This window comes from Gobio gobio, assembly GCF_949357685.1.
Source record: "Gobio gobio genome assembly, chromosome: 10".
NCBI lineage: Eukaryota > Metazoa > Chordata > Actinopteri > Cypriniformes > Gobionidae > Gobio > Gobio gobio.
In genome coordinates, this window is record NC_137116.1 from 17079750 (window position 1) to 17106614 (window position 26865).

The window sequence follows — 26865 nt, forward strand, 5'->3', positions numbered from 1 at the left end:
TATCTATCTATCTATCTATCTATCTATCGATCTACCTACCTGGTTCTTGGTTCCCACTGGTTCTTTTTTTGTGATTGGAGGCAGGATCGGTCTTTTTTTGGTCTGCAATAGAGACGTGATTTTTAAGTTAGCATCACACTATGGATCCATGTTACAATATTTGACGAGCAAGACCAAAGTATGGGGTATGTACTGCTGGTTCTGTGTGGCACTTACTATTTTCAGTGTAGGAGGAGCAAGAGCTCTCTCACGTCTGATCTTCCTCCGTTCCACTCGCTGGGCCTCCAACTCATCTTCGTCAGTTTCCCTCAAACTGTAAAGGAGGGAGATTATCAAGAGATCACACAAACTATACAATTATAACAGCCACTGATGATCATCACAGTAGCTTTATCACTGTGTCATGAAAACATGCATTTTTATATCTTACATCAGAGAATATGCATAAAAAAGCTCCTTTCTCAGCTCGCGCCGTTTCAGCAGCGGTGTGCTTTCCACCCTTTCTACAATCCACTCTCCTAACTCCTTCATAATTATGCGCGGATCGGGAAGGCTGCAGGAAGAGTCTCTGGTCTTTTTGAAAAAGTGTAAGAGCTTCTTATATAACTCTGTGTTCTGGTGAGGCAAAAGTAAAACGATGAGATCAGCCGTACAGTCTTCTAATACATTTGGATGTGTGTGTGGGGCTGCGACTGCTTAAGATGGGACACGATGTGCTTACCGTCTCAACAACGGATGAATCATATTTGCACGTGTGCAAATATTCAATTTTCCTATTCATTGTCTTTATGGCCTCAATGTTCTCCTCCCTCTGTTTGCGAATGAGCTTAAACTGCTCTCTTACTCCGTCTAGCTTCTCCTCTCTGCACAAAAACACACAAGACAAAAAGATGGTCAAACACTGTTACTGTCTTCAGTTCCCAGACTTCCCACAGATTGAGAGTGTGTAGAAATCAAACACATGGTTGTGCACAAGAAACATACATCATTTTCGGCTCGTATCGGCCATCTACTTTTTCAAAGCCTCCCAAGCAGTCCTTGTAAAATTTAAGCAGACTTTCATCTATCATGAAAGGGTCTTTCTCCTCTTCTTCCTCTTCTTCATCACTGAAACAGTAACAGAGATGATTCATGTTATCAGAAGCAGTATCTTCACTGTGCATATGCAACACCATACATTAGGGGTGTAACGATACATCGTATATCGAGATATATATATCGTGATATAAAAATGTGACTATATGTATTGTTGATGTAAACGATATGATTTGCGTTATTGAGTTGTTTTATCCAAGGCTCAGCTTACTGTGTTTATAGGGTATCATTTACCCAAAAATGTAAATTCTGTCATCATCTACTCATCCTCATGTTGTTTCAAACCTGTAAGATTTTCAAGATATTTTTCAAGAAACCAGAGAAAGATTTCTGTCCCTCCATTTAAAGTCCATTCCTCTCAAACTTAAAAGGCATCATCAAAATAATCAAAGTCTTCTGAAGAGACTCTATTGCTTTTCTTTGATGAACAGATTTACTGTAGTAAACACGGACGTTTATTGCTTGCATGATGTGCTAAAACAACACGAGAGTGAGAAGATGTAGAACATTTACAGTTTGAGAATAGTCATTTAGACACGCTTTCTTGTGATCAGAACTATGACTGGTTTATTCTTATGTTTAGTGCACTAACAGCAGGAGTGCGCGTAGATGAACATTTCAGTGACATTGAAAACAAAGTATAGTAATGCAATGGGGGAATATTTGTCCTGATAATAATATAATATCAAATACTATTATTTAAATAATAATAATTCAGTCTGCAAGCAGCAATGAAAGGGCCCTCGCACATGCACCGCCACCCGGTGGCCACAGTGAATAGTGGGCGACATGCATTTAAGCGGGTAAATATAGGATAAATATGGCAAACTCACTTCAATGTGCCACCAGAAGGTGGAGCTATGACTATAACTGAATATTGGCATGTAGATCCTGTCTTCAGGCCAGTACTATTATCAAACATGTGAAGTTTGGGGCAGTTCGGACATTGTATGCCTGAGTTACAGCAACTTCCTGTTTCGTGGCGTAAATCGCATACATTAGCACGTAGCCATTAATGTGTTTCTAGCATGTTTGGGAATTGACGGCATATTTTAATGTGTTTCTGGGAGGGAATTACAGTATACAACATGACATTTCTTGTTGCCAGCAGGCGGCGCTATGACTAACTAATATTGGCATGTAGATGTCTTCAGGCCAGGACTCTTATCAAACATGTGAAGTTTGGGGCAGATCAGTGCTTAAAATATGGTGATAAATATCGCATCAGGAGTTTAGTATCAGGATTTGTATCGAATCATGACACGAGTGCATCGTTACACCGTTATACATATGCAAAGACAGAAGAACATCCATAGTACTGTCATGCCCAATGTGCACAATTGTGCTGACCTTTCACTTTTTCGACAATGAAAAAAATCGATCTTCTGGAGGTCTGATGTCTTCTGCAGCTCGTCCTCGAGGAGAAAGTAGTCCCGAATCTGGATGGAGAATTACAAAAAAGCAGTTGTGAAAAAAACGTGTTGCATTTTATCACGCATTGCTCTGCTGACTTTAGGACTTTACTGAACCTTATTTCCATTTTAAAAATCATATCAACAACAAATACATATTCTTTCAAGATTTCCAGAATTATTTGAGCATTATTCACCACTTCCAGCTGTTTAATGGGGTCCTTTATATCTGCATGCCTCCTCTCCATGACGAGGGCAAAAACGTTTTTGACCCAGTTCGCAAGCTCGGCATATGAGATGGAACTTATAACAATCTCCTTCTCCTGTAGAACACATGAAGAGTCAGTGATCTTAAGAGACAGAACTGCAGAGAACACATCAGTGTGTCTTTCTGTCTTTGTAAATGTATGTGTGTATTTACCAATTTTCTCATCTCTAATTTTAATGGCTTTTTCTCCGCCTCCTGTTCATAAATTTCAGGACGTCTGTGATACACTTCCGCAAATTTAAAAACAAATTCGTCACACATTTTTTGCACGTGCTCCCTCTCCTGTTTATAACTCTGAGAAAAGAAAAGAGAGAAAGGTTAGAAGAGTACACATGCTGCACACAAATGAAAAACCTAATGCACACAATTTACAAGCAGTAGATATTTCATATGTGACCTTGGAGGCTGGAGCTCAACACCAGTCCTGCTGTTATTACCTATTTGCTTGCATTCATTAATATTCACTTGTGTGTGTGCTTATATTAATATCATTAAAAATATTAGGATGCAAGTTATTTACATTTTTCAATTTCACTTTTAAGGAAATCTAGTGTTTGATCATGTCTAAATAAGTAATAGGTAAGCAGTTATGACTTGCAATACTTTTGAGCAACTAGAGTCTAGACTATATAGGCCATGAATATTTATTAAAGAGCCAAAATTATTCATTTTCCAGCCACAAAATGACTCTAATTTGCCTCTTTGCATTGGAATGATCTATTTTAACCTTAATTATTACACTAATTGTAATATACATAATAAATACTTTAAGTGGATATTTTGTGCATAATTACTGCACAAATAGTCTTTAGTACCAAAAGATCTCCTCAAAATATTCAATAAATATTATTGAACTAAAATATAAAACATTTATTTATTTGAAAAATAGTTAAGGTGTATGGTCACATTTGACCACCAATGAGTAACTTATGAGTGTGACCAATGAGTAAGTAATAACTGAGGGCTAAATGCAAGAAGAATATTAACATTAATGTTCACAACGTTGCATCTCAATCACTCTCCATAATAAAATGATCCTGTAAATATAAAAGTGACTATGTTTGACGCCGGGAGGTGAGAGCATGTCGCAACGGCTCTGGCTTTAACGGTTATGCCACATCAACTGTGCCAAAACGCTATTTATTGTTTGAATTTCGTATCAAAACTTAAAATCTTAGACTTTGTTTCATATCAAAAGCAGGTTTGGCGTGAGATTTACTGGGGCAGAGTGAGAGCGTGAGAGCCTGAAAGCGTGTGTGTCACGCCAAATGTGTGAGAGTTGGCAACCGTGACTTACGGTCGAATGGAACGCACCTTGTGTGTGTGTGTGTGTGTCTGTGTGTGTGTGTGTGTGTGTGTGTGTATGTATGTGTGTGTGTGTGGTGGTTGGCAAAATGGGGACAAAATGTACCCACAAAGATGGCAATATCCGAAATCCTTGTCCCCACATTTTTTGGTCCCCGTAAGGAAAGCATCTTATAAATCAGACTAAGTGATGTTTTTTGAAAATGTAAAAATGCAGAATGTTTCCTGTGATGGGTAGGGTTAGTGTAGGGGATAAAATATACAGTTTATACAGTATTAAAAAAAAATGTTATGTCTATGGAAAGTCCCCATAAAACGTGTGTGTGCGCGTGAGAGATGGAGGGAGAGCAGGGAAAGGAAATGCAATCAATCTCACTCTATTTTTCCCTCTTTTTGAAAGTTGTGAAATCACTATTGTGCCGTTTTCCTTTTGCTGTTTGAGCAAATGGGCACACAAAAATATGTAATGTATTCTCTCATTCATAGCTTTAAAGGGGGGGTGAAACACTCATTTTCAGTCAATCTCATGTCAATCTTGTGTACCTATAGAGTAGTATTGCATCTTTCATATCTCTGAAAAGTCTTTAGTTTTATTATATTTATAAAAGAAAGATACGCTGTACCGAGTCTTTCCGAAAAAAGCCGAGCGGCTGGGGGCCGAAACTTATGAGAAACCGGAAGGACTATTTTTGGCACAGAAATACTCCATCAAACATTTTTTTTTTAAACTTTGTTCATGTTTAGGATGGGAATCCAAGTCTTTAACAGTGTAAAAATCTCAGTATGCATGAAACAGCATTTCTCCCCCCTTTAATAGTTAACCCAACGATGATGACTTCCTCTCTGAGAAACCCAGAAATGTGAAAAGGGTCTATAGTATGAAAGCCTTCTTACCTTCGCCAAAGCGCGTTCTGGTTTCGGGGTTGTTGGTGGATGTGGTTGGTATATCGAACCCATGCCCGAACGAAAAGCATGCACCCTGTTGGCCCCGATGAAGCATTGTCTTCTATATACTCCATTCTTCCAATACTTGAAAAAAAAAAACAACGGCTTCAGAAAGAGCAAACTGAGCTGGAGCTGCCTCAGCAACCCTTAGTACTGGTAAGTTTAAACTCTCTTCCAACTCTGTTTGGGAAAGATTGACTACAAATAAGCTGGGCCTGCGAAATTTCATTCAATATAATCAATAAATAATCTATTGTAGGCCATTAAATATAAGTAGGCTATGTGATTCTGAAATTCCAATTTCATTAAAAGGCAATCGAAAAAGATATCCGTCTGGCAGGCTTACAATCACAGTAGTGTGCGACACTTTGTTAAATTAAATAGCCTTCGTTAAATATTTGAACCACTGACACAAAAGCGCACACGAGATATATAAATTAATATAAATATGTAAAAATATGTAATAGAAATAATAAGTAATATATAAAATTTATATATAGATATATAAATTTGTAAAATGTAAAATAAACATGTTCCTTATTATGTTCAATTGCCAGCGCTGGTGTGTGTGTGTGAGCGGCTGTGTGCTAAAGTCGAGCGGGAGCCGTTTAAAGCGGTTTACCGTTGAACCGCAGGAATTTCTTGCTTTTCAACCGCGGTAAGAAAAAATCCATACCGTCCCAGCCCTACCTGGAGCTCAACACCAGTCCTGCTGTTATTACCTATTTGCTTGTATTCATTAATATTCACTTGTGTGTGTGCTTATATAAATATCATTAAAAATATTAGGATGCAAGTTATTTACATTTTACAATTTCACTTTTGAGGAAATCTAGTGTTTGATCATGTTTAACCCAACTATGATGACTTCCTCTCTGAGAAACCCAGAAATGTGAAAAGGGTCTATAGTATGAAAGCCTTCTTACCATCATTTTGTCTCCTTTGTCCATTTTGGAAACTGAGATGAACAATTAATTGCAAACTGATCGAGAGCTGTAGGTAAAAGATGCGTGAAGTCGTGCAGGCGCTGATAAATGAACAGTCCAGAATGATCAGAATGAACAGCCTTAAGCCTCCTCCACTGTGACGTCACGGATGGAACGCATTCCAATGTTTGTTTGGATTTGAACCATAAAGATATACACGCGCTTATACTACGACCTAAATGTGGCCTATATGTACTCTTTTTGTCAATAAAAAGAACGTCCTTTTGAGTGTGTAGCAGAAGAGCAAGCTTTGGGACATATACTTCATCTTTAACTCTAGTTAAGTGCATCCCTTCACCATTTAACCTGCCCTGTCAATCATCTTGTCACAGTTCAAATCCTCCACATTCAATTTAATTTAATTTCCTACCGTGTCGTTGTTGATCTGCCATTGGTGGGTCTTTAATGCTCTAGTGTGTTTACAATTTGAATATTGAATATTTTTCACTCAAACCCCAACCTCTTAACCGTCGCATCCGCACATCTTTGCCATGTTTGTAGTTTTTTAACACTTTTTATCCGCGTTTGTAGTTCTAATCGAATCGTTCAACATCAGCCGTTAGAGTTTGCACGGATCTGCACTTCGAAATCTACCCAGAAACAGTCGACAATCCGGGTATCTTTGGAATACTCTTTTCAACAACGGTTTGGGACGTAAGTTACTCATTTTATGTTCGTGTATTATTTAGGACGGAGAGCGAATTGGGACGCACCGATAAATATTTCTCAATATTAAAGAATTAGCAGTGCTCACACACACAGAGACAGATAGCAAGAACAACAACAAAAAAGATAGCAAGAACAGTTGGGCCGATTCCGGTTAGTAGTGGGAAGTTCGGATCGTTTTACTGACTCGGATCTTTGAATCTCGTTCAGCAAAATTAACGAATCTTTTTTCTAGTCATTTCGTTAATTTCAGCAGAATATCATTAAAATGTTGCATGTTAAACATGAGTACCTTTGGAATAGACAATAAGCTAATGCAGCAATGGTCAAACTCTGAGAAGGAAATGATTGAGCTGGATCTTCAGGCTATGTATGGAGTCTGTTAGTTCACCTCCCGATCCAAATCGCTCTTTCTTTTGTCACCTCACATTTAATCAAGTCGTTTCCCTGGAAAGTTTAGTTCACCTCTCGTGTCTTCGGGGTTCGGGCCGTTAGTTCATCTCGTCTCGGTCTTTTGTCACGTGACCGTTTCCCGGTTCAGTGTTTCGCATTTGTACGGTCTATGCTCGCAATATATAATACATCATCGCATTCATATTATTGCCTGCTTGTAATATTTATTATTATAAATGTATCAGAAGATATGTGCAATAAACTTTTATGTTATGCCTGTCCATTAATCTGACCAATGTGTCCAGTCTTCATAGGAAAATCTTATTATACCAGCTAAAAAACTGAACTAAAAAACTACGCACTTGTTTGTGAGGAAGACAAAGCTGGGGAACAGTAGTCCAAAAAAAGCGGGAAGAAGGGAAGAAAATGAGAAGGGGAAGAAGAAAAGAAAGGGTGAAATGTGACGTTGAGAGATATTCCTTCCTATATGTCTTGTCGTGATACCTTTTCCAGTTTCTTCGTGTGGGAAAATCACGCATTTACATTAGACACTGTTTTCTATTGCAGGTGCTCAAGACCGGGGTTCGAATCCAGCTAAAGACAACTTTTTGTACTATTTATAATTGTATTAAATAAACGCATTTTTGAATGCATACTGTCCCAGTGTTAATAAAATATACATATGTAATTCGTTTGTTGTGTTTTTTGATATTCTTTCAAGAAAAAAGAAATGACCAATGGAACAGTGATATTACTATTATTTAGATGTTGTGATATTTTTTGATCTGATTAAGCATTTTTTTAGGTTACATCCAAACAAGACACTTGCAAATCTGTTATTTGTAATGAACAAAGATGCAACCCATTAAATAGTAACCAATTTGCTGAAAAATGTCTGTTACAATAATAAGAAAATGTACAAATTATCGTTTAATATACATGTTTTATTGTTGCAGTGTTATATGAAAGTAAAAATGCAATCACTTGCCAATTTTTTATTTTTATTTTGCAATTATGCCAATAGAACGGTAATGAATGTTAAATAACAATTTAAAAATGTTACATTTTAAAAATCAATAAATAGGTTTTCATAAACAAGAAATAGAAAGTTAAAATGTTAAATATTATTGAACACAAGTATTACCAATGGTGAACTCTTTTGAAACAACTGTTCACACTATATACAATGCTATATACAAAAAAAGGTATACATTTGGAAATGGTTAACCTCCACCAGTTGCATTGACGTTCCTCCCATCACCGAGCCGTTGCCCAGTACAAGCTGCCTTATCCTGCGATAGTCTTGCAGGATCAGAGACCATCTCGACAGGGCTCCCTTGCCTTTTTGGGTGAGCAGTGCAAAGTCTGATGAAGACGGTCTCCACCAGACGGCAACAGTTAGGCCACATCTGGTGGTGCTCTCTACTCCAGGGGTTTGAGTGAGCCTCTTTGGTACTCTGAAGCGTCCAATCAGCATCTCTTTTGGTGTCGAGCTGCTTTCACCACCCCTTGTCCCGGTCATCCAGGTTCTGCCAAAGAGCTATTATGGTGTTGGGGCGGCTGTGTGACCCCGGAGCGCCAGCAGATTTTCTGCCAGCCTGTCCACATGTGGATAATCCGGGACATTTTGGGAGTCAACAGCCTATTAAAAAACACAAACAACTGAAAGGATTGAAAATAATCAAAGATATTTGATATTTGAAATCCAACAAAGAAATTTGCTTTACTGTTGTCAACACATTTGCTTAACAGAAGGACAAAAGGCAGGCCTGTAGGCCGCAGGGGGTGCCACACCTTTTACAGTGGGGGAAGTTTGGTCAGTTTGAATGTTATGTGTGAGTTTGATCTGATTGGTCAGTTTAAAAGAATACATTTGGTTTCGGTCACATGGTCAAGGGATAGATAAAAGAAGATGGGAAACTAGGCTCTCTTCTCTTTTGCTCTGGCTCTTGAAGTCATCTGGGCTTCTTGTCTTTGCTCTCTTCTTCTCTCTCCCCCACTCTCTCTCCTCTTTCTCTCTCTCTCAGGTAACATTGTATTCATGCTGTGTACGATTAATGGTATAAGTATATCATCTCATTCATCCATTTTGAAACTATTTTAAGTGTAACCATAACCAGATTTTGTCATTAAATCCTTTTTATTACAAATACTGTGCTAACTAGTTTTGATTTAGTATTGACTTTGAAGTGCTCCCTATTGCAATACAATATAGTCATATTATAGCAACGCTCTCCCACATATTTTGCTATTGTAACTGCGCTTATCTCCGTCGTTGGTATGAGTTGCAGTGGGTGGAAATAGACAAGAAATGTACAGTTTTCTTCCATCTTTCTGATAACGTTTTTTAGTCTAATGGCAACCCTGTAGATTGAACCATCTACAGGAGTCCACTCTTACAGATGGTGCCGAAACCCGGGATCCCTTGCAGTGAATTGTCTGAAATTTACTTTGATCTGTGTAAGAATGAGGACATTTTTTCACAGTTGATCTTGTGAATGGATTAAAGCTGACCTTCTTTGGGTAAGTCTGTTTTCATTGTTTAATGGTTGAAGGAATTGCATGAAACAGAATTTAGAAGGTTTTAAATAGCTTCAATAGTCCCATTACTGTACAATCAGTGAATACTCAGATAATCTCCTCGGGATGGAAGGGAAAATTTCTAGTGACATATTGTTTGCTTTATGGAGTGAAAAAGTTGAGCCTACCTTGTCCAAACTCAAGAAAGAGTATATTGGAATTAAAAGTTCAGATGATGAAATGTTCAGATATTGGGAATTAAATGGCAGACATCAAAAGAAATCAAAACATGGTGAAATAATTGAGGCGTTAAACTTCATAAGTTGTAAAAGGCTACGTGATGTGACAACACATCTAGTTTCAAGTATAAATGCGAAATGTAAAGAAGTGGATTCTAAAAATGAAGAGGCAGAAAAGTCTGAGGCAAAGATTCAAGATCTTCAAACGCAGCTAGATAACTTACTAGCTGAGCAGTTAGCCCTGACGGAAAAGTGTAAAAAGCACAAAGAAACCATTGCAGATCTCAAGGCTAAGCTAAATGCTAAAAAGCGCATGCCTCCCATAATGCTTAATAGCGATGGGATTAAAAAGCATGTTCACTTCATAGATGAGGTGACTTGCTCTAATGAATCTGAAACGTTTAGTTCAGAAAATGCCCAAGAAAGTGTGCCTATTTCAGTTCTTAAGCGGGTGCAGCAACGGAATAGCGCAGTGTCGTGTACCAGAACGCATGGTTTGCAAGCATTAGAAGGTCATTATCCTCATACTCCAGCAGAACCTAGCAAGCAACCCCATGACCAAAAGAACAGGTTTTGCAGATCTTGTCAGAAAATAGGGCATGGCGATTTGAAATGCTGGTCGCTGGGTCGAGGTCGGCCTCCTCCGTATTTTCTGAAAAATAGGAAATTACTTTCTAAGGGAAAAGATCAGCGCTCATTTGCAGGTAAGACTCTCAGTGAGCTAACTGCAGTGTTCATGCAAGGCCTTCAGCTATTAACTTCACTTGCGAGCGGGTTAGCAGCCTCTTAGCAAGGAGTTTAATAGTAAAACATCCAGATTGCAATGATCCTGTCTGTATTTTCGAATTTGTAATTGTATAACACATTGTGCGCATTGATTACACAGTATGGTTGTTTGTGTTACAAGATACACATAGACTAGTCAAGTTTATTCTTTAAAACACATGATTGCTTTACTGTAAGTTATGAAACACTTAGGATAAAGGCTGTAGATGCTGTGCATTCTAGGCCATGTATCTTGTGTAAATTGGAATAACTTTAATACTGGAATTGTACAGCAATTTCAAGTTGCATGTGTGTCTATGTTGAATTTGTTAGTCTCCGAATTGGAAACTCTGCTATTCCCGATATAGCTGCAGTTAAACCCAGTACAGGAGCATAGAATTGCCATGTGGCTACAGTGTGAATTACAATTGCATTAACCATGAGAATGTTTTCATCACAGCGCAGGATTCAAGAACTCCAAACTTTGCATTTTATCATGCTCCTTAACAAAAACATTGGTGTGAGAGGAATTGAGCCAGGTCACATCTCATACTCACATTCACATACTGGCTGCCTGTTTTACAACAGGGCTAAATTTGCATCACAATTGTAAACCTCCTCACCAGTGTTTGGACATGATTTACACATAGCCACAGCTAAATTCAGTCACATAAATTTGATTTTCACACAAAGTCAAATCTTCATCTGCCTCACAAAATGTCTTTACATCTAGACTGTATTACTACTGTGAATTTCTTCAAGTTATTGTTTGTTTTGTTTCTTTCTTTTGATTTACTAAATCAGGTATTATTTGTCTCACCAATTTAAATATCAAAAGGGTATTTCTCATCCTTACCTAGTGAAAAATATTTTATCAGTGTATTGTAAAAATGCATTTGATTTTGAATTTTGTTGATTTTGAGTTCTGAGACTTTGTATTTTGTCAATGTAACAATGTACATTGTAACAATGTAACAATGGTTTTGGACATTAATTCAATTGAATTTCTGTATTTGGTTACACAATATTTTGCTGATACTCTTAATGAAAGAAGGGTGTAAACCCAACAATGTGATTGTTGTTTTGTTATGATGCAGATTATTTAAAGGTTTCTAGAAATAATGTAAGAGCTTGTGAGATCTTCTTTTTATTCTAAACCTTGACCACTTTATTAAGTACATCGATTTAAAGGCTTATTGCCAGAGAATATTTTAATCTGACCATATCAAACTTCTGACCAATGACAAATGCCAATGACCAAATGACAAATGACAAAAGTGTATGCTATTTTGCTGTTTGTTGGGCTATTTGTTACAGATTCCTGCTGCTCGAATTCACCTCCTGTGTTCTGCCTCAGAAAGAGAGACAAGCGTTTGTTCTCATCTTCAGTGACTGTTCTTGAGGTGTGAGGTATTCAATGGACGTTTTGCATATCAGTGATCAAAGAGATTGCACCACACCATTTGATGAAGTTCTCAAGCAGGTGTAAGGACTGACAGACTGTTTTTTCCAACATGCCTGGACGACAAGTCTGAAGATGACATCTACACAACGGAAAGCATGTCTTTGTTGACTGTGTCACCTCTGGACATTTTATGAATGTGGCCAAATGTGCCAAGGGGGGACTGAAAGGATTGAAAATAATCAAAGATATTTGATATTTGAAATCCAACAAAGAAATTTGCTTTACTGTTGTCAACACATTTGCTTAACAGAAGGACAAAAGGCAGGCCTGTAGGCCGCAGGGGGTGCCACACCTTTTACAGTGGGGGAAGTTTGGTCAGTTTGAATGTTATGTGTGAGTTTGATCTGATTGGTCAGTTTAAAAGAATACATTTGGTTTCGGTCACATGGTCAAGGGATAGATAAAAGAAGATGGGAAACTAGGCTCTCTTCTCTTTTGCTCTGGCTCTTGAAGTCATCTGGGCTTCTTGTCTTTGCTCTCTTCTTCTCTCTCCCCCACTCTCTCTCCTCTTTCTCTCTCTCTCTCTCTCTCTCTCTTTCTCTCTCTCTCAGGTAACATTGTATTCATGCTGTGTACGATTAATGGTATAAGTTTATCATCTCATTCATCCATTTTGAAACTATTTTAAGTGTAACCATAACCAGATTTTGTCATTAAATCCTTTTTATTACAAATACTGTGCTAACTAGTTTTGATTTAGTATTGACTTTGAAGTGCTCCCTATTGCAATACAATATAGTCATATTATAGCAACGCTCTCCCACATATTTTGCTATTGTAACTGCGCTTATCTCCGTCGTTGGTATGAGTTGCAGTGGGTGGAAATAGACAAGAAATGTACAGTTTTCTTCCATCTTTCTGATAACGTTTTTTAGTCTAATGGCAACCCTGTAGATTGAACCATCTACAGGAGTCCACTCTTACACAATCAATGAAATTACTACATCACAACTGTTTGATGCATAATGCTGTTATTTTCCTTTTGACACGATCTGTATAGTACAAAGCACTAGAGAAATAAAGCTGACTTGATGCATATCTGCTGCTTACTAATGACTTTAGGCTGTACTTTTAAATGTAGAATATGTGGAAAGCCTGGATTTAAAGCACTGGATGTTAATTCATCACTGTTTGAATTATTTTACTTGATTCGAAAGAAACACAAAGGAGTGGTATTTACCATCTCTCCATCATCATCATCATCATCATCATCATCATCATCATCATCATCATCATCCTCTGGCTCTGAGGAGAGAGGAGAGAGACAGCAGTCCCTGAGGGTCCATCTGATGAAGGAGACTGAGTGAGGCCATGTGTGGGGTCAGGGGCCAGTGAAGGGGACTTACAAGACCCATAAAAGGCACTTAAAACGTCGTTACAAAGTCCATCTCACCACAGTGACTCTACAATAATTTTACGATGCGACGACAATAGTTTTTGTGCGCAAAAAAAATCAAAATAACACCTTTATCCAACTTGTTCTTGTCTTCCGTGTGTGCCTCCACGACGCATGCGCGAGAATATGACGTAGCGCCGGGGTTCGGGAATCCATGAAATGCGCACTTTAGTCCGATTTTGAGCACTACGCCGAGACCTAAAGCACGATCAATGTAGAATCCAAAAGCTTAGACACGCGCGTCTTCCTCTGCTTGTAAACAAATCGCTTCTGGGTCATGTGTCCGAACGCCGGATCTGCGTCATATTCTCGCGCATGCGTCGTGGAGGCACACACGGAAGGAAAGGACAAGTTGGATAAAGGTGTTATTTTAATTTTTTTTTGCGCACAAAAACTATTGTCGTCGCATCGTAAAATTATTGTAGAGTCACTGTGGTGAGATGGACTTTGTAACGACGTTTTAAGTGCCTTTTATGGGTCTTGGGAGTGTAAATGTACTGAATGCCAATGGAGGCCTATCTGAAGCCTTTCTCAGCATCAGCTTTCAACAAAAATATCTTCATTTGTGTTCCGAATATGAACGGAGGTCTTACGGGTCTCGAACGACATGAGGGTGAGTAATTAATGACAGAATTTTCATTTTTGGGTGAACTAACCCTTTAACAGTCGAGAAATATTGCTGTAGCCCATTGACGCATATTCAGCTCTTACCTCGGCTCGCATTCAAGTGCCGCCCGCGCTGCTGTGGACAGTAAATCCCGCCTCCTTCAATTTGATTGGATTTCGCAAACATTTTGACTTTGACGAGCGATTTTACACCACTGAGACACTGGGACTGAGCAGGCTATAGATTAGAGTTTTGCATGGAGTTTTGCCTCAAGTGGGCTGCGCGGGCCATTCGTCTGGGCTGACGGAAGGATATAGGCTACGTAGTTTTACTATAATTTATTCTTCATATATATTTACATAGCAATGGGCCGGCCCACATTTTCCAGCGGCCCACCAGGAAAAAGCCCGGTATGCCAGATGGCCAGTCCGCCCCTGGGAGAACGGATCAGCCTCAAACGCCACATGTCTCTCTGCAGCTTTATATTGGACTCCTCAGGACACGCACCAATCAATGCGCAGACCACGCCCAGATCAGTGAATGAACACAGGTGGCAGCCATTTACCTATCAGGCAAGAAAACACAGGAGGGGAGAAAGACTCCAATAACATTCTGTAACAGAAACAAAAATGTGAATACGTCCTTGGACCTAAAACACCCCCACCAATATTTTTTTTCTATATTCCCCCAATATAGAAAAAAACCCTTTCTTATTTTTCAGCACTACACCCTGGACAGTGCATCCGCTACAACATTTTCAGTGCCTTTTTGATGCCTAATATCCAGGTTGTATTCCTGTACAACTAACGCCCATCGCATCAAACGCTGGTTGGCATTGCACATACGGGAAAGAAACGTCAGAGGGTTATGGTCGGTGAAAACAATAATAGGCACACTACTACCTCCACTACTACCACTACTACCTCCTAAATAAACTTCAAAGTGTTGGAGCGCCAGCACTAAGGAAAGAGCTTCCTTCTCAATTGTGCTATAATTACTTTGGCACTTCGAAAACGTTTTAGAAAAATAGCACACCAGATGATCAATGCTAGGGGTGTAACGATTCATCTACTACATCGATGTATCGATTTATATTCCTATGATCTAACTACATCGATCTGTGCTCGGCAAGTTGGCCTTCCGGACGACATATATCGATCTAACATCGTTTTAAAAGGTAATCAATCGATTGTATCGATAATAGGAAATAACGCATTGGATTTAAGCACGTCAGACTTTATATGGATGTTTTTTCTTAGCACTTTTAATAATAAAGGAGTTAAACGTTACTCGATTCAGTCTGCCTATCTGTGACATCATCGCCACGCACCAGCAGCAGCGCTAAGAAAACAAAACATAGCATGGCGGATGGCAGAGGAGAAACCAACCAGCGAGACATTATCAAGCCACCAGGAGAAAGAGCTACCTGTACTATCAACCCTGGCTAAATGTTACCTGTGCATTCCTGACACCAGTGTGCCAGCAGAGCGAGTTTTAGTACAGCTGGCGACATAGTGAACGCACAGAGAAGTGTTCTGCGGTCAGATCATGTTGATCAGTTGATATTTTTGAAAAAAAAATCTGTAGAGTCATTGAAGAGTAGTTGGTTACATTTTATCTTTTGTTAAATATTGTTTGTTTATTAAACTGAGAGTAGTAGCAGGTTCAGCCAGTTTATTCAACCTGAAGAAATGTTAGTTGCACTTTATTTTTGATATTAATATTGTATTTGTATTATTTTAATGTTGAAAAACAACAGCAAAAGTAGCAGGTAAACCTACTATTAATTAAACCTGAAGAGAAGTTAGTTGCACTTTATTTTTGATATTAATATTGTAATATTTTTATGTTGGAAAACAAAAGCAGAAGTAGCAGGTTAACCTACTGTTGAAATGTTGGTTGCACTTACTGTGCTTTTATTGAAAATGTATTGAATATTGAAAATGAGAGCAGAAAAGGTTAACTTCCTGTTAATTCAACCTAAACTGTTGGTTGCACTTTATTCAGATAAAATTTGAATGCATTTGCCATTAATTGTTGTTTACTTGTTTGTTTATATCCATAATTAATTGATACCTGATTCCCTTACAAGAAACAAAAGGAATCCAGGAAACTTCACCTGCACTGACCAGTATCCAGATATTTATTTCAGTCACACAATTTTTGACTAAAAAGTTACTGAATCGATTTCAAGTCACTGAATCGTTTTGGATCGTATCGTTCTAAATTAACCAATATCGTCCTTGAATCGTATCGACAACCTCAAATCGTGATACGAATCGAATCGTTGTTAAAACGAATCGTTACACCCCTAGTAGATACCCCATTAGCGACTGTTTCTATGGCGGCGCGTCGACGTGCCTGGAGCGGTCGAATGAGACATCTATGTGTACACATCTATGGGTTTAACTTGCAGCCGGCCTGTGACCGTGACGCCGGGGCGCGTCTTTTAATCACACAAATCAATCGTTTGACCTCGGAACAGTTGGAATACTTGAACTTTTTCAATAAAGTGTGCCCGTTGTCTGTAATATTCTGTGTTGTATCTCATATAACGCACATGGGCAGGTTTAGGGGCGGGGTTGGGCTACTGTTTGTGTCTGAATAGCATAAATAAAAATAAATAAATGTAAATAAAACTATGCTGGCTGATTAAATTGAGAATCATACTCCAACATGTCATAATGGAAAAATGATAACCCAATAAATAATTTAATCATGATAACATTCACGTTGATAGCAGCGATAGCAACCAAAACGTTACAATTTCACATTTTTCTGGAGAGATCTGAAAAATCTTCGCAACAACGAGCAAGCGAGTGATTATGTACATTCACTGAGTGAATATTATGAAAATAAAATATATATTTCTCGCTAGAAATGTAATCAAAACTTATTTTCATGCAGAAACTAACTCAAAATACTGATTTTTTCCACTAAAATGAGAGAAATGTCCGCCATGTTTTTTGTTCTCACGGCTGGAATCTTGAAAGTCACGTGACTTGGACGCAAAACAAGAGGAAAAGAATAGGCAAAAAAAATGTAACAGTCATACAATTCAAGGGCCATTATTGCAACCCCTCTAAGTTTTGCACTTTGGACCAATGTAGTCAGGGTACGTTTTTATATGAGACTGGGTTGTCATTTTATATATATTTTATGTTTTTCTCTAAATTGAGATTGTCAGCCAAAATGTATTCATTGTTAGCTCATGTGTTTCATTTAGTTCATATTGCACTCTAAAGGGAGATTGTTGTAACTAAAGCAATTCATAAATTCATATAGGTAATTCAGGCACTTTAAAAGAAATTTGTCAATTGTGCATTAAAGATTGCTACTGTCAATGTTAAAATTTATTCAGGCTTACTACAGAACAGTAATGCAAAGTTATTACATTAGCCTGTATATTAAAAATATGCTTATTGTCACACTATTTATGGTGTAGGCCTTCTAGATTGCAAATGTGTATTTATTAGTGTATAGGTTTATGGACATTTGTATACAATTTGCGCAGATGTCTAATGTGTGTTTGTTTGTTTGTTTTATTCAGCTCTTACGGTGTTTTTTCTGGAAATTAAACCCTTTACAAACATCAGTTCCTGAGAGTAATTGCATCTGTTCAGCCGGGAATGCTACAGTAAGAGCTTCACCCAGAAGAACAACAGCTTCACCTCATCCATCCTACCACACATCTGAAAGCTGTCTAATGGTAATCAAAGAACTTGATGCTATGATTTAGTCTGTGGCACTCCTGTTAAGAAAATGGATGCATCTGAAAATAAAGACCCAGACCAGCAGGTAGAGGCTCCTCATAATGGAACGGAAGAGGAGGAGCTTCACCGTTCTGGTCGTCAACGGAACCTCACGGAGAAGATGCGTGCATATAAACAGGAGGAGGCACTGAAAAGGGAGAAAAGATTGATTCAGCTGTACGAACAATGGAAGGACCATGCTCGCAAGACAAGGGAAGAGCTAAAAACAGACATTAGTGAAAGCCAACTGGTAGTTCTTATTAATACACTTGAGAAGGCAAGGCAAAGGCAAGTTTATTTGTATAGCACATTTCACTATCTACGTATACATTTCTATGGGCTTACCCCTCGGCGTCATGAAATCGCGCTGAAGAAGTCTCGTTCAGAACACATCGCGATGCTTGGCATCAGTTCACGTGTCCCACGTGTTGGTGAGTAGTCATAAATTATGTCCTAATGTTTGATATAAAGTATTTTCTGCTTGTTGTTATTGATCAGATTATGTTCAGTCACTGCATCATATCTTTCATCTCCACTCAGGCTTCACATTTCTTTGCTTTCTAAATCAACACACCTTAGGGTGATTAAACACTGTCACGTGACGTGCTATAGACCTTGCTATAAAACATATTTCATATTTTTAATATTTAATAATAACTACTTGTGTAGTTCCAACGTGGCATTTGTAGTAGAAGCACAATAAAAACACTTGCAATGCTTTTACCACAGTATTGGTAGTTTTAATGTGATGTTTGTTGTAAATAGACAGTAAACACAACACTTACCATGCTTGAAATGCCTTTTAATGTTAAATCCAAATATTGTAATGTAATAGTACTTTTTACTGTATATAATATATGTATTATATATGATGACTTTTTTTCTCTCTCTCTTTTTTTTACCTGGAAAGAACAAAAGGGCCTTTCGGACTCAGTCAGCCCATTCTTGTTCATGGAGAAGTAACAGAGAAGACCGAAAGAAGCAACAGCAAATATTTGCAATGGTAAGTAAGTGTTGGTTTGAACTCTTTATCAAGCATTTGTGGTTACTTAAACATATTCTTACAAACCGCATGGCTCAATCAGTAAGAACATATTCTCTAAGACTTAATAATTCACAAGATTTAACAAGTTGTCAAATTCATATGATACTCGTACATATACTCGTACATAATCCTGCAGCTTTTACTCCGACTTCTGCCATTGGCTACTGCCTCAATTCCTGTACATATTTATCATGATTTTTGTAAATCAGTTGCGCCCCTTCTTGGAAAGTAGTCGGATGTCCCACACACTGTCAGAAAGTTTATATTAAGTCCAATGTTTTCTTTAAAATTATTACAAATTGGGCCCTGTCTGTTCATGCAATATTAGATGTCTCTTCAGACCTCATAACCTACCTCTGTTTGCAAGAATGCTCACATGACATCAGATATTCGATTATTTTGTCATAATCAGATCAGTTGTACTGAAAAGTGTGAAGTGACGTGTGGCCAAGTATGGTGACCCATACTTGGAATTTGTGCTCTGCATTTAACCCATCCAAGTGCACACACACAGTAGTGAACACACACACACACACACACACACACACACACACACACCGTGAACACACAGCCAGAGCGCTGGTATTCACTCCCCCCACCGACAATTCCTGCCGGACCTGAGACTCGAACCCGCAACCTTTGGGTTGCAAGTCCAACTCTCTAAACATTAGGCCATGACTGCCCCATAGCGTACTGCTGATAATGTCCTGTTTGCATGTAAATCATTTACGTGATCAAAAGATCAAGTGAATAATCATGAATAATCAACATTTTTAAACAAATTCATATGTGCTATTAAAGATATACTTTCAATAATGGAAATGCACACATATCAGTGAACTGTATTTAACATTTAATTATGCAACACTTTTTACAGAAGGAAATCCTACAGTTATGTAAAGGGACATCATCATCATGTCCTGTCCTGGGCACACTGGGCAACATGTGTCCTCCAACATATTCGATCTGTGGCCACGTTCTTCACATCTTCTCATGGAACACCTGCATTCTTCAGGTCTTCACGAAACATCTGTCTCATGTCTTCCTTGGTCTTCCCTGTCTCCTGCGTCTTCCTGGTGGTGTCCACTTCATAACTGTTTTGGGGTGTTGTTGTTTGGGCATGCGTAGGATATGTCCAGTGAGGTGCACCCTTTGCTATGTCACAGTTTCTCAAAGTCTTCACGTGGAGTACCACTCCTCTTCATGATCTCTTCGATATATGCAGAACCAATATTCATAAACTGTACTTGATGTCTGCTTATGCCTTTATCAAAAAAGCATCAGTGCTCATCAGGAGTTTTAGTAAAGGACAAATGTATTGCCATCCACTAGTTCTAGTCATGCAGCGACTTCATGATGCTATAGTCCAATGTATATATCTGCATTTGTATATAGCGGGTGTTTGTTCGAACAAATGAAGATAGTGAGAGTGAATACCTTTTGAAATCAATGTTTATTCATTAAACCTTTTATTACAGTGGTCACTATAGTAAATCACTACCTTGTTAATGTAAATGTAATATTAATGTATTTTATAGAAGAATTTTCTTACTGAAAATGGTTAACATTTATAATAATCTTTAACTATTTGAATTGGCCTTTCATTTATTTACAATAAAAGTGAACAATAATCACAAGGAAATAGTATTAAAGTTGAGAATGTACATTTTTTTTTTTTGCCTATTTATTTTTTTAAGGGAAGAAACAAATATATTTTCAGATAATAAAGTCGCACCTCATGTCTTGGTTTGTACTTCATAATGGTTATTTTTTTGAAAAGTTATGTTTCAATATATTTCTCTCTCTCTCTCTGTATATATATATATATAAAACTGATCTTCTTTATACTGTTGTGGAGTAGTTTGGGCACTACATTTGTCTTTGAAATGATTGACATTAAATATTGGAATATGCTTATAAAATTGTGTGCATTCATTATGCTTTTGTTACATTTATTTTAATTCAGTTCAGATGAAGAATGGCATAAAGAAGTGATTCAATATACATATATATAATCACTTCTTATTTATTCACATATAATACACACACACACACACACACACACACACACACACAATAAATGTATATTAGTAGATGCATTTATCTTTAGTTACAAAAACTGCAACTACCCGTGCTGTTGTAGCTTATAAATATTTAAGAAATAAATATTTAGCAGCCTAAATAGTAAATATTTAAGGAATCTAGCCCTTCAGTTGAAACCGGATGAGATCTGTCATCATTTACCATAAATGGACAAGTAAGTGTGACGCCTCTGTTCTGCTGCGTTGTCATTGGCTGTGACTTTATCGCAGAACTCGCTGTGATTGGGCTGTCTTTTAACCCATATAAAACGGCGTTTCACGTTACAAAGTATGTTTTGATGTTTTTATTACGTTAATAATGCGTTAAGTTAATTATAAAGTGTCGCTATGTTGTGAGAAATTACTCCTTTACCGAGATCCCAACCCTAACCCTAAGCATTTCTGCACACTTCAATGAACTACAGCGCCATGTTTCCCATTGCATTTGTACAATGACAGAGATGTATGGGTAATGTAGTTTAAAACGTTTAATAATGAAACAATAAATGCTAAGTAAATGACATCTTTAATGGACAACTGGATATCTAAATATGTTCATTGTGTAAACCTTTATGACATATATGAGGGGCAGGTTGAAATTTTATATTTTACTGTGAGCACTTTTAGAAAACCTTTATGCCAGCTTTCCATATCTGTCTGAAAACTGTGCCCAACATTATTTAGAAAACATAGCATAAGCAGTTGTCCTGACAATTTTCTCTGTGATACAATAACCAGACTTTGAGTAACAGCCATTTGAAATGTGCTTTTTTTTGCTCTTCCAGGGGCCTCCATTGGGTCCCTGAGGGCGGAAGGGCAGTACAACATACACAGATCTATTTTCCTCATCATGGACAACAAACTTTGAGTCACATTTAAATATCAGAGTATTTTCTCTTTTCTATTCTAACATCATGCTTGTATTAGGTTTTGATGGGTATTGTGAGACCATCTGATGAAATGCAGAAATATTTGAAAGAAATGTTGTAATATAATTATTATTAATATTTATTTTTTCTTTTATGGATAAACACCAATAAATATAATGTATGAACCCGCAACAATTTGCAATTATCCAGTTTCCAGTGTAAACAAAAACTATTCATATGTACACTTCACTATTATTATTAAATATAGGACAATGCACCAATAGCAAAAGAGACATTGCCAAAATTTCATGTATTTTCACATACCTGACATCGGTAATGTGCATGCTTTAATTTTTATTGCAGTACTAGATGTACCAGATTTATCAACATGGATCATCTTCAGTTAAGCTTGAAGTGTTTGTAATCCTGTCCTTTATTTCTGGCATTTAAAACTGGCATAATTGTCACAGCATGCAAGTATATGCAACTTTTTGGTGCATTGTACCAAATATAATATAACCAGATAAAAAAGGTTTATGTCTCAAGTAAAAGAATCTTGGTAATTAATTAGATAACCTAAATAAACTTGTGAAATGTGTATTTACTTTCCAAACACCATACACAATATTCACCATATTTTATCACTCAACTCTTTATTGGAGGATACAGTATACAGTTGATAAAGTAGCATAAAGACAAATGAGATTCAAGATAAATAAAAATGGGTCTTCAAAAATACATTAAGATCATATTAATCCATTCACAGCTGCTGAAGCCACACAAATAAGTGCCACAGAATCCAATACAGTCAACTATGATACAGAAAACAGATTTGATATTGTGTTGAAAAATAATGATTCATTATCACAGCTAGACTGGTTTCTTGCTCTTCCCTCTATCATGTTCATGTTCTATCTTGTTCTTCTTCTTCTAAACAATTAGCTTACTTGTACCCTACAGTGTATAATTGATAAACAGATGATGTGGTCACTGATGTGGTGTAGCCTTTTCTCAACCAGAGGAAGAAGTTCTAACATCCCATAGTCAGGCATTCTCCAGTCCTGGTCTAAAAGTAAAACAAAAACACAATTCAAAATAAGTTTAATGTACAGTCAGGTTAGCATATATTCTATATGATTTAAGCAGTGGTGGGCTACTCTGGCCCTCAGTGTCCACTGTCCTGCAGATTTAGCTCCAACCTCAAACCCCCCTGCCTATAATTATCTAGAAGTAAACATGAAGACTTTAGTTACAAATTTTCAGGCGTGCTCGATTAGGCTTGGAGGTAAACTCTCCATTTCAAAAGGGCCAGAGTTGCCCATTCCTGATTTAAATTTACAAAGCCGCAGTCAGTACATTATATAATATACACATTGAAGCATTATGTATATAATATTGCAGCACATAATATTAGCCAAGTACTGAACAAAAACTATTTTACCCATATCTACAGCAACCTTTTAAACAGCAGATCTTTAAAAATATATTTTAGAAAGGCATGGTCTCTACTTAGCCTTTGCCAGTGATGCTAGATTTCTTTTAAGACAACATACTCTTCTGTCACTTGTTTCAAGAGCATCACTTGTGATAGCCTGGACATTGTAAAATTGTTAAAATATAGCAATACAAATTTCATGGAAAAATTAAGAAATAGGTACAGAGGCACAAGACTTACCATGCTTATGAAGCACCCATGGCCATGCACAGTTCTCAGAGACTGGAGTTTTTGCCTCTTGTATTCCTCCTTGGCTGCACATTAGTCTTTTCCTGTAGAATCTTCTGAAGTGTGTGCCTTCTCTTGCTATCCATCTTAAAACACAAATGCAATGTGTTTTAGTCTGTGGAGTATAAGAAATAAGTATAAAAAAATTAATAATAATTCAAAGAACATCTACTATTTGATTCCTAATATATGCCACAACTCAATATCTTCCAAAGCTACCCAGAACCACCCATGGTCTACAAAACAGAGAAAACCCAGGGCCCGTATTCATAAAGATTCTAAGAGTCCTCTCAGAAAACTCCTAATTTAGCTTAAAAACTTTTACGTAGGAGTCTTAGCTTAAGAGCTATTCGGGACCGATCTGAGAGCAACTCTGAGCAAGGAGAATACAAAAACTTTTATCTTAATGAAGAGGCGGGGCTGACCCCGTTGCTACGTATGACACAGTCTTTTGAAGACTGTGATTGGTTGGTTGTCCAAAAAGGGGAAAAAAGGAGTGCTTTTAAGTATAGGGTCTATTCTAAGCCTTCACTTTGAAATTACAAGCGCAAATTGTCCTATTTTACCGTTCTCTCTCACTCACACACACACACACATACACACACACACACATTATATATATGTACACTGAAAAATTAAATTAAGCATAATTAATTTGTGCTCGTTTAAATAATTTAAATTTAGTTTTTTGATTTTAATTTTAAAAAATGAATTGGTTTTATGGGAATTGCATGTGTTTTTGTTTAAATTGAGATCAAATAAATTGATTGCGACCACTTACGATAACATTTTTTAGTAAATTCAACAAATCATTTTTTTCAGTGTATATAAATCCTTTTATTATTTACCATGCTGTTAATTTCCTATAAGGTATTTGATTGGCTTAGAGGTAAAAACATTGTTCCACTCTTTCCAGTTCCACTGATTGCTGGCATGTCTATTTAATTGGTGGTTTGAAAGTTGGATTTAATGCAACAAACATGATCCCTGCACGATCGAATCTATAGCGTCTTATTAAGTCACTGTCATCCATTGTCTGCAACACATTTCTTCTCCCTCTTCGTCTTTCTGCCATTTTCTCCGCTGCTAAAGAAACTCTAAAGCCTCTTAAAAGTCCTCGTCCGTGCTCCTAACAAATTTGACCTTAAGACCTCTTTTAAGGGTTAAGATGCTTTCTGAATTACTTTTTTCTTTACTAGGATTTTTTAGTTAATTTTAAGAGTAAACGCCCACATTTCTAAGAATTTTCTTAGAATTTTGTCACTAGGAGCTACTCTTTGCATTAAGATTCTTTATGAATACGGGCCCTGGAGTTTATATCAACTAAATGCTTTTTATCACACTTTAAGAATTGAAGGCCAAAAGTCCAGTTCCAGCCTTTATGCTAAAAGGCAATCATTGTAATAATAATTGTATCAAAAAGGGAAACAGATATTTACCATTTTAGATAAATCCAAGATACAGAACCTCATTTGCTCATTTTAGGATTTATAAAAAGATTTACACATGAATAATAGTGCATATTTTATCAGAGTAGAAAGAATGATCACTGCTGAAATAAATAGTTCTTTAAGAAATCAACATCAAATTCTGTACTACATATTACAGCATTGCTTCAATACAAGACATACCAATGGACTTGCGCACTTTTCTGTCGTCTTTGGGCACAAGATGGCCATGTTCCTTCCTCACCCTAAACAAAGGACTTATTCGATTAGCTTCCTTCGATATAAGGTCTGGTCTTTCTTCTCTGCTGTAAAACAAGAAAGCCTTACTTACTCTATGTGCAATTACTATTGTTTTTGAAACATATCAATTAAGACAGTTACAATACGATTCAGGGGAGCATTTGATGAGTAAATACTGATATAGTAAAATATTCTAGAAACTTTACCTGAAGGGCTGATTCGCTGCGACTCACTAGTAGCTCTTGTGAGGGTTGGCTCTTAAAAGAACTGTTGAGTTTGATATTGTAGAGATCTAAAAAAAAATAAAAAAAATAAAAGTAATCTGCAAGTATTCCTGCAAGACAGAAAGAAAGGAAATTTCATTACATTGCATGCAAGTTGTGAGTTCATGCATAACTCTGTTTCTTTCTGTAAAAAGTGTTGCATAATAATGTTAAATACATTTATATAATAAGTTCACTGATATGTGTGCATTTCCATTTTTGAAAGTATATCTTTAATAGCACACATGAATTTGTTTAAAAATGTTGATTATTCTCTTGATTTTTTTGATCACATAAATGATTTACATTATCAGCAGTACAACTGATCTGATTATGACAAAATAAACGAATATGAAGAGACATCTAATATTGCATGAACAGACAGGGCCCAATTTGTAATAATTTTAAAGAAAACATTGGACTTAATATAAACTTTCTGACAGTGTGTGGGACATCCGACTACTTTCCAAGAAGGGGCGCAACTGATTTACAAAAATCATGATAAATATGTACAGGAATTGAGGCAGTAGCCAATGGCAGAAGTCGGAGTAAAAGCTGCAGGATTATGTACGAGTATATGTACGAGTATCATATGAATTTAACAACTTGTTAAATCTTGTGAATTATTAAGACTTAGAGAATATGTTCTTACTGATTGAGCCATGCGGTTTGTAAGAATATGTTTAAGTAACCACAAATGCTTGATAAAGAGTTCAAACCAACACTTACTTACCATTGCAAATATTTGCTGTTGCTTCTTTCGGTCTTCTCTGTTACTTCTCCATGAACAAGAATGGGCTGACTGAGTCCGAAAGGCCCTTTTGTTCTTTCCAGGTAAAAAAAAGAGAGAGAGAAAAAAAGTCATCATATATAATACATATATTATATACAGTAAAAAGTACTATTACATTACAATATTTGGATTTAACATTAAAAGGCATTTATAGCATGGTAAGTGTTGTGTTTATTGTCTATTTACAACAAACATCACATTAAAACTACCAATACTGTGGTAAAAGCATGGTAAGCATGATGTAATGTCCTTTTACTGCACCTGCATCACATTAAAACTACCAATACTGTGGTAAAAACATTGCTGTTTTTATTGTGCTTCTACTACAAATGCCACGTTGAAACTACACTAGTAGTTATTATTAAATATTAATAATATGATATAAAAATATGAAATATGTTTAACGGTCTATAGCACGTCACGTGACAGTGTTTAATCACCCTAAGGTGTGTTGATTTAGAAAGCAAAGAAATGTGAAGCCTGAGTGGAGATGAAAGATATGATGCAGTGACTGAACATAATCTGATCAATAACAACAAGCAGAAAATACTTTATATCAAACATTAGGACATAATTTATGACTACTCAC

General features: G+C 37.0%; 2 protein-coding genes and 1 long non-coding RNA gene across 4 annotated transcripts in view; 2 read left to right on the forward strand and 1 right to left on the reverse strand.

Annotated features, from left to right (window-relative positions):
- The window catches only part of LOC307132927 (piwi-like protein 1), a 21283-nt gene extending 13464 nt beyond the window's left edge, over nt 1-7819 (forward strand). For both annotated transcript variants that reach the window (XM_079827555.1, XM_079827556.1), the window contains one exon: nt 7638-7819. In XM_079827555.1, coding sequence (XP_079683681.1) covers nt 7638-7693 — 56 coding nt within the window. In that variant the 3' untranslated portion in view covers nt 7694-7819. The remainder of the gene's footprint in view (nt 1-7637) is intronic.
- mfsd14bb (major facilitator superfamily domain containing 14Bb) overlaps nt 1-26865 on the reverse strand; it is a 669309-nt gene that overhangs the window by 439155 nt on the left and 203289 nt on the right. The gene's annotated exons all lie outside the window — the stretch shown is intronic.
- Nucleotides 17613-20777, forward strand: LOC307132930. The gene is made up of 3 exons (XR_013817335.1): nt 17613-18245; nt 18725-18817; nt 19737-20777. It is a non-coding gene; the product is annotated as an uncharacterized lncRNA (long non-coding RNA).